We start from the raw sequence: 9512 nt of genomic DNA on the forward strand, positions 1-9512 counted from the left end.
CTCTCTCTCTCTCTCTCTCTCTCTCTCTTTCTCTCTCTCTCTCTCTCTCTCTCCGTCTCTCATGTGTCTCTCACTCCCCTCACCCTTCATAGGCAAAACACGGTGGGTTCATGAGACAATTACCCTGAGAAAAATGTCATTGATGGGTACATAGACACACATGCAGTAGTTTTTAATATTATCATATGAAACATAGATAATAAATGCAAGTTTGATCCATAGTGTAGTTCCAGATCCTTAAAGTTAGGTGGAGAGTGGAAGGTTAGAGGGCCCAATCGTTATATATAATAGTTTAGTTGTAGTGCGCTATGACCGGAGACAGCTTTCTGCAGCAAAAGCAGACTTTTCAAAAGACACGCAGCGTGTTTAAGTTTTACGTTTTTTTTTAACTTTAATGTTTTGGTTTTATGGACATTTGCGTGACCCTGGGCTGAAACGCTAGAGCCAAATGATTTCTGTTCAAATGAAACACAAATCTGTCCAAGGGGCTTAGGTTACAGATTCCTCGTCTTGAAAAACGGGACGCAACTCACAGAGCTAAATTAGTAAAACAGCTTGGTTCGCTTCCCTCGCTGGCTCCGGCTAGCGTTGCTAGCAAGCGCTAATGTGGGCGTTAGCTGCCAACTTTAGAGAAAAAGGAAAGAAGAAAGGAAAAGAGAACTCTGCTTCTGTTGGATGGGTGGAAATGAAAAAAAAAAACCTTGCTAAGTCATCTACGAGGAAGACTAGAGAGTTCTGATGTTTGGCCAAGCGTTTCCTTTTAACGTTTCCAGTTAATGGATGTTTTAAGAGAGGGCTGAGGTTTGGGAGGCTCAGCCGTCGTCCCTTTTGATCCCCTCATTAGCCGCTAACTACCTCTCCCCGCGGCCCTCTAACCCCATCCTGACATATCAATAACACCGCCATAGGTCACCTTTGATGAACTACGTCGTAGTTAGATATCAATAACACCACCGTAGTTCACCTTTGATGAACTGCGTCTTGGTCTGATATCAATAACACCACCGAAGTTCAACTTTGATGAACTACGTCGTAGTCTGATATCAATAACACCACCGAAGGTCACCCTTGATGAACTGTGTCTTGGTCTGATATCATTAACACCACTGAAGTTCAACTCTGATGACCTAGGCCTACGTCTTGGTCTGATATCATTAACACCACTGAAGTTCAACTCTGATGACCTACGTCTTGGTCTGCTATCAATAACACCACCGTAGTTCAGCTTTGATGAACTGCGTCTTGGTCTGATATCAATAACACCACCGAAGTTCAACTTTGAGAACTACGTCTTGGTCTGATATCAATAACACCACTCAAGTTCAACTCTGATGAACTACGTCTTGGTCTGATATCAATAACACCACCGAAGTTCAACTTTGATGAACTACGTCTTGGGTCTGATATCAATAACACCATCGTAGTTCACCTTTGATGAACTACGTCTTGGTAAGATATCAATAACACCACGTAGTTCACCTCTGAGGAACTACGTCTTGATCTGATATCAATAACACCAACTGGCCATGGATCATATGATAAACTCATCTACTTCAAACGTCATATTGATCAGTTGATAAATCTACAAACATGGATCAGTGTGTCAACCAGAACAAATTCAGGGGTCATTTTCTCTCCATTCTGCTTTCAAGTCATGTAATGAAAAGTCCTTACAGAGTGATTTAGACTCAATAAACGATGCGGCTTTTGGCGAGTTAAGTGGATAGTCTCGTGGTTGGGTCAGTGTATGTGTGTGTGTGTATGTGTGTGTGTGAGTATGTGCGTGCGCGCGCGCGTGCGTGCGTGCGTGTGGCGTGTGTGTGTGTGTGTCTGTGTGTGAGTGTGTGTGTGTGTGTGTGAACCGGTGTGAACTGGTGTGTGATTGAGCTGGCGTGTGTGTGAGACCCTGGATATGAGACCTCAGGGGACCAGTGAGACCGGTCCTGACGGCTGCATAAGACCTGGCGTCTCTCCACGCCCACCGACTCCCTGGCCTGAGAGCGGGTCTGGGATCTGCTTGAGGACCGGCGCGACACGTACCCTCTCTCTGATCCCTCTCTCCCCCCCCCCCCCCCCCCCCCCCCTCTTCCTCCCCCTCGTCTCTCCATCCTGTAGCTCCGTCTCTCTCTCTCTCTGAAGGAGGAGACATGGGATCTTCTTGTGACTGTGCACAACTTCGCTCTCTCCCCGTCTCTCCTCACCTGGCTCTTCTTCTCTCTCAATATGTTACACAGTCGTACATTCTTTCACTTTCTCCTGAACCATCAATCCCTGTGTCTCTCTGTCCCACTCCCTCTCTCGCCCTGTCTCTCTTTTTTTCTCTCTGTCTCTCTGCTCTTTTTCTTTCTCTCTCTATAGATCTACCTCTCTCTCTCAGCCTCTCCATCTTTCCTCCTGGCTCCTGGTCTTTGTCCATCCGCCACTTCCTTTCAGGGCGAGCCAGCGGGCGTTCCTAATCTGTTCACGGGAGAGAGAGAGAGAGAGAGAGAGAGAGAGAGAGAGAGAGAGAGAGAGAGAGAGAGAGAGAGAGAGAGAGAGAGAGAGAGAGAGAGAGAGAGCGATTAGGGGTGATGCAGATGGGTATGATTAATGTATTTGCTATGATTGATCACGTCAAAAGCGACCTAGTAAGGGTTATCAATCAATTACAATGTTTGCATTTCACATCGAAAAAGGTGGCAACCATTGTCACTCTGCTGCTCACCGTTGGGAACTGTTGGTTACCATTGGTAACGCTGGGTTACCGTTGAGAACATCTGGCAATCGTTGGTGACTGTTGCCAATCGTTGGTAAAATGGAGAACTCTCGATAACCGCTGGTAACTGTTTGAAACCGTTAGTATCGACTGGTAGTGGAGTGTTGTCTGTGTCTGTGTGTGTGTGTGTGTGTGTGTGTGTGTGTGTGTGTGTGTGTGTGTGTGTGTGTGTGTGTGTGTGTGTGTGTGTGTGTGTGTGTGTGTGTTACCACCATGTGTGCACATATGTTCACATGCACGCTCGGAGCTTATACAAGGTGCCAATGGCTTTGACCCCTGACCCCCTGAGAATGTAGCGCTGCATGTTCTCTAGGTCAGCCAGTGTGTGTGTGTGTGTGTGTGTGTGTGTGTGTGTGTGTGTGTGTGTGTGTGTGTGTGTGTGTGTGTGTGTGTGTGTGTGTGTGTGTGTGTGTGTGTGTGTGTGTCTGAGTGTGTGTGTGTGTGTGTGTGTGTGTGTGTGTGTGTGTGCGTGCGTGCGTGCGTGCGTGCGTGCGTGCGTGCGTGCGTGCGTGCGTGCGTGCGTGTGTGTGTGTAGACATGTGCTTGTGTTAAGTGGCACCACCACAGCCCAAGGGGATCATTAGTGAACTTTGGTAGCTTAACTGTACACACACACACACACAAACACACAAATACCTGGGTATGAATAAGCACATACACTCCTTATCTGTCTCCATTCAGACACTAAATAAACCCTTTCTACTGGTCTCCAATCTAGACCATCCGCTTCCCCCAGAGATGGACAGAACAACACTGTGTGTGTGTGTGTGTGTGTGTGTGTGTGTGTGTGTGTGTGTGTGTGTGTGTGTGTGTGTGTGTGTGTGTGTGTGTGTGTGTGTGTGTGTGCGTGTGTGTTTATTTTAGTGTGTATGTGTGTGTGTATTTTAGTGTGTGCGCGCCTGTATCTCTGTGTGTACGTTTCAAAGTGAGTGTGTTTTTTGTCTTTGTGTGCGCGTGCGTGTGCATGTGTGTATGTTACTGTGTGTTCCTGTGTGCGTGTGTATGCGTGTGTGTTCGTGAGCGCATGTGTTTGAGTGCAGTACGTGTGTCTCTGTGTGTTACTGGTGTCTATTCACTCTCAACACATTCCTACTCAGTGCACAAGATCCCCAGCCAGAGCCCCACAGAGAGGCCCACCTCCCCGCCGGCACGTCCCAGGAGAGGTGCTCTGACCGGGGCAAGGAGAGAGTGAAGCCAGGGGTCAGCCTGGAACTCACCACTTAGCAGGCAGAGTGGAAGACCTCGGTGAACAGAGAGGAGACGAGGTGAGGAGAGGAGGCGGGGAGAGGAGCGGAGGAGAGGAGGTGAGGAGAGGAGGTGAGGAGACGAGGCGGGGAGAGGAGGTGAGGAGACGAGGAGAGGAGAGGAGACGAGGTGAGGAGAGGAGGTGAGGAGAGGAGGTGGCGGGGAGAGGAGGTGAGGAGAGTTGGCGAGGAGAGGAGCTGAGGAGACGAGGTGAGGAGAGGAGCTGAGGAGACGAGGTGAGGAGTCGAGGAGAGGAGGATAGGAGACGAGGTGAGGAGAGGAGGTGAGGAGGCGACGTGAGGAGACGAGGAGAGGAGGTGAGGAGAGGAGGTGAGGAGAGGGTATGAGGAGAAGCGGTGAGAAGGAGAGAGGGTGCTAGGAGACAAGAGGACAGGATGGAAGTGGAGGAGAGGAGAAACGGGAGACAGATAAAGAATAGAAAAAAGGGAGAGATAAGATACGTTTGAATTTATTTGTCATCTTCCTTCGACAAATAAAAGCTTTCATTTAAATGGTCCTTTTTTATTCTGAATCTAAATCCGCATCCAGCAACACAAAACACGCACGTACGTCATCGCGACACAAAGGCCTCCCAGTTTGAGCCGTTGCGTTGATGTTATCTCAGCGGAGTGAGGCTACAGGCCCTCTGTGGACCTGTAGCCAATCAGGAGCCGGGAGGACAGGTCTAGAGCAGGAGGTGCAGGAGGAGGTGAACACCGAGGCGGAGGGAGCCATCGCCGCTTGTTTGTTCTTGACAGTTCAGCAAAGGGACAGGGTCGTGAACTTTCCGCAGATCGCAGTGCGGCACAGAGAGGGATGAGCTCTTTATAGGTGTCTTTGAGGACAGCTGATCGGCTCATTTAGTTCAGCTTAAAATACCCTTTTGAACTGGGTTTCACTGATAGAGACGTCAAAACGATTGTATGTATTCAACTTTTCTTGGGTTTCACCTGATGTTAGCTCCCTCTCCCTCTGTCTTTCTCCCACTGTCTCTCTCGCTCTGTACCTCTCTGTCTCTCTCCCATGTCTCTCTCCCTTGTCTCTCTCCTTTGTCTTTCTCTGTCTCTCTCCCCCTGTACCACTCTGTCTCTCTCCCTTGTCTCTCTCCCTCTGTACCACTCTCTCTCTCTCCCTTGTCTCTCTCCATCTGTACCACTCTGACTCTCCCTTGTCTCTCTCCCTCTGTACCACTTTGTCTCTCTCCCTTGTCTCTCTCCATCTGTACCACTGTCTCTCTCCCTTGTCTCTCTCCCTCTGTACCACTCTGTCTCTCTCCCTTGTCTCTCTCCATCTGTACCTCTCTGACTCTCCCCCTATGTCTACCTTCCTCTGCACCACTTTCTCTCTCTCCCTATACCTCTATCTCTTTCTCCCATCTCTTTCAACTTTTTCTCTTCCCTCTCTCCCCTTCAATGTCTCTGTCTCTCTCTCTCTGTCTCTCACTGTGATGTGTTTCTCTCTCTCTCTCTCTCTCTCTCTCTCTCTCTCTCTCTCTCTCTCTCTCTCTCTCTCTCTCTCCCCTCTCTCTCTCATTGCGTCAGACTGACCAACCTCTCGTTGAACTCTGAGAGGTCTGTTTCCCATACACACCACTACCTGGGGGACGTGAATGTGAGTGTGTGTGTGTGTGTGTGTGTGTGTTTGTGTGTCTTTGTTTGGGGGGGGGGGGGCATGGATTCATATGTGTGTGTGTGTGTGTGTGTGTGTGTGTGTGGTGTGTGCGTTTGAGTGTGTGTGTGAGAGAGAGAGAGAGAGAGAGAGAGAGAGAGAGAGAGAGAGAGAGAGAGAGAGAGAGAGAGAGAGAGAGGGAGAGAGAGAGAGAGAGAGAGAGAGAGAGAGAGAGAGAGAGAGAGAGAGAGAGAGAGAGAGAGAGAGAGAGAGAGAGAGAGAGAGAGCAAGGGTTCATGTGCCGACTGAAAGAGTCAGTCTGACCTTGTGAAACTGTATATAAATACATGGGCGAGAGAGAAGGAGAGAGAGGGCGAGCAAGAAACCAAACTAAAGAAACTGTCTCACACACACACACATACACATACACACACACAAACACAGACACAAACACGCACGCACCCACACACACAAACACTCACTCACCCAAATTGAGCATGGAGAGATAAACTTGTTCCTTTTTCTTCCCTGAAAAAAATGCGGGGGAAGAAAGAAGAGGAAGAAAGGGACGAGGGATTCTCTTACCAGGAGGAGACAGTTTTTATCTTCTAACCACCCCTCTTTTACTCCCCCTCCCTCCCTCCCTCCCTCCCTCTGTCCAGTTGGTTTCTGGTTTCTGGTAAAAGGGAGACGGAGAGATGCAGAGAAAAGAGGAAGAGAAAAGGAGGAATCGGAGGACAAAGAGACCACTTAAAAACGGCCAAAATGAGGCTTCTTCTCCTCCCACTCCCTTCCTCTCCTCTCTTCTCCTTCCCCCTTTCTCTCCTCCTCACCTCTCTTCGTCTCCTCCCTCCCTCCCCTCCAACCCTCGTACCTCCTCACTCCACCTAGTATATTCTCCCACTCCCTTCCTCTCCTCCTACTCTCTTCTCTCAATCCCTTCCTCTCCTCCTCCCCTCTCTTCCTCTTCTCTTCTCCTTCTCCCTACCTCTCCTCCTCCTCCTCTCTTCTCCACCTACCCTCTACTCATTATCTCTTCTCCCACTCTCTTCCCCTCTTCCTCACCTCCCTTCCTACAATCTCTTCCTCTCCTCCCCCATTTTCTCCTCCTCCCTTCTCTCTCCTCTTGACTCACATCCAGTTTCACCCCTCTCCTGGTCACCTTTTCTTTCTCTCTGATTTATTCTCTCTCTCCTCATCCTCCACATAATTTATTACCTCTCCAACCCTCTCCCTGTCACTCTCCTCCTCGTCCCCCTCCTACCCCTCACTGTTGATAAATGTCATTCAATGTGTGTTTGAGCCAGACAAAGCCTTACCTCAGCCTAAGCAGGTGAGTGTAGTTGAGTTTAACTGTGTAGCTGAGTTCACCTTTGTAGTTGAATTGACCTTTGCAGGCGCGATTATATGTGCAGGTGAGTTTGCCAGTGCAGGTGAGTTTACCTATGCAGGTGAGTGTATACATGCAGGTGAGTTTACCTGTGTGGTTCGATTTACCTTTGCCGGTGAGTTTTAATTGTGCAGGGGACTGCAGTTTAATTTTTGTTGAGCGTACCTGTTTAGTTGAGTGAACCTGTGCAGTTGAGCGTACCTGTGTAGTTGAGCGTACCTGTGTAGTTGAGTGTACCTGTATAGTTGGGTGTACCTGTGTAGTTCAGTGTACCTGTGTGGTTGAGTTTACCTGTAGTTGAGTATACCTGTAGTTGAGTTTACCAGTGCAAGTTAGTTTACTACAGGTGAGTTTCCAACTCCTCATACAGCTTGGATAGCTTGCTGTGCATTCATCTCCTCCTCCCCCTCCAACTAACTCCTCCTGTCAACACTTTTAAGTCCATGTTCTCATCCTTCTAATCTCTATTTCGCCCTCTTATCCGACTTGTAACCAAGTACCACTGGAACAATACAGGGGCCTCTCTCTATCTAACCAGCTCTCTCTACCTTTGTCTGTGACTCTCTCTCTTCGTCTGTCAATCTGTCTTTCACAAAATGTCTCTCGGCCTATTGTTTGTTACTCTCTCTTTATCTGTTAGTTGGTCTCTCCCTCTCCTACCATCCCCTCCACTCCCACTGTCTCTCTCTTTCTGTTTGTACTACCTCTCTCCTCTCTCAATCCCTTATTATTCCCTGTATCTGGGTGTGCCTGTCTGTCTGTCTCCCTGGTGTTTTCATCAGGTGTTTTCCTCATGTTGTCCCCAGCTCAGCCAGCGGACCGGCCTGCATGTTAACCCACAGCTCCCTCTAGTGGCCATGCCAGGATCAAAGGTGCACTGTCTCTCTCGTCACCCCCAGGATCATGTGAGTGTGTGTGTGTGTGTGTGTGTGTGTGTGTGTGTGTGTGTGTGTGTGTGTGTGTGTGTGTGTGTGTGTGTGTGTGTGTGTGTGTGTGTGTGTGTGTGTGTGTGTGTGTGTGTGTGTGTGTGTGTGTGTGTGTGTGTGTGTGTGTGTGTGTGTGCATGCATTTGAGAGATATGGAGAGGGAGGAGGGGTACTGGTGAGAAGGGGGAGAGGAGACAAGGAGAGAGGAGACATGTGAGATCCATGTCACTCACTTCGGACATAATAACAAAAGTATCTGTGTGTGTGTGTGTGTGTGTGTGTGTGTGTGTGTGTGTGTGTGTGTGTGTGTGTGTGTGTGTGTGTGTGTGTGTGTGTGTGTTATTATGTGTGTGTTAAGTTACCTGTTGAGCCAAATATGCAGGGGCCCAGAGCTCTAGGGCATGTTTCTGGTGTATGTGTGAAAGCACAGTTTGCGTGTCAATTTGGATTTGTGTGTGTGTGTGTGTGTGTGTGTGTGTGTGTGTGTGTGTGTGTGTGTGTGTGTGTGTGTGTGTGTGTGTGTGTGTGTGTGTGTGTGTGTGTGTGTGTGTGGTTGAGGCTGTAAGTGGAGCTTGGGGCTGTAAGGGGGTTTGGTTAGGAGGTTGACCCAGACGAGAGGCCTCTGTCCCAGCCGCAGGACCGGCCTCCCTCCCCGGAGCACCAGACTTCTAAACCATGCACATCTGTCCTGTAGTGTAGAGCCCTAATGACACCTCTTTTCATCTCTTGTCCTTCTCTCTCATCTACCCTCCCCCTTATGCTCTCTTCTCAACCTCTTATCCTCTCATCTCCTCTCATCTTCTCTCTTCCTCATCGTCTCCTCTCTCCTCTTCTCCCTCCTCATTCTTGGATCTCTTCTCTGTCTCCCCCCCCCCCCCCCCCCCCTCATCTCCTTTATGCTCGCCAAGCCACAGGGCATTTTCACTTTTTTATAAACTTCATAAAAAGGGTTCACAACATCACAAGACTTCGTACACAACTTCATAAACAAAAAGATCAACAAAATATCTGCAGAGTTATATGTTCTCAACTTGCATATAACATTTATGTATATATATATATATATATACATATAAAAATGAGCCTGAACATCATTAATTCACAGTAGATTTGGTGATTCTGTTTTTCACGGGATGATGGCTCCCTGAAGTCTGCCCAGAGACAGGATCCCCTTGATGGAGATGCTGGTGGTGGAGGTGGTGGAGGTGATGGAGGTGATGGAGGTGGTGGAGGTGGTGGAGGTGGTGGAGGTGATGGAGGTGATGGAGGTGGTGGAGGTGGTGGAGGTGGTGGAGGTGGTGGAGGTGATGGAGGTGGTGGAGGTGGTGGAGGTGATGGAGGTGGTGGAGGTGGTGGAGGCTGTGGAGGAGGTGGAGGTGATGGAGATGGTAGAGGTGGTGGAGGTGGTGGAGGAGGTGGAGGGGGTGGAGGTAGTGGAGGTGATGGAGGTGGTGGTGGTGGTGGTGGAGGTGGTGGAGGTGGTGGAGGCTGTGGAGGAGGTGGAGGTGGTGGAGAAGTTTACGGACCGAGGGTGGAGGTGGGTGGATCTGATTCCAGGACCTGAAGGGTATGGTCTGTAACGAGGCAG

General features: G+C 49.3%; 1 protein-coding gene across 1 annotated transcript in view; it reads left to right on the forward strand.

Annotated features, from left to right (window-relative positions):
• Positions 1 to 3947, forward strand: part of LOC132445761 (cytochrome P450 26B1-like) — a 20245-nt gene extending 16298 nt beyond the window's left edge. Inside the window, 1 exon segment of the mRNA XM_060035886.1 lies at positions 3853 to 3947. Coding sequence (XP_059891869.1) covers positions 3853 to 3947 — 95 coding nt within the window.
• Positions 3948 to 9512: the final 5565 nt, after the last annotated feature.

This window comes from Gadus macrocephalus, chromosome 17, assembly GCF_031168955.1.
Source record: "Gadus macrocephalus chromosome 17, ASM3116895v1".
In the NCBI taxonomy this organism is placed as follows: Eukaryota; Metazoa; Chordata; class Actinopteri; order Gadiformes; family Gadidae; genus Gadus; species Gadus macrocephalus.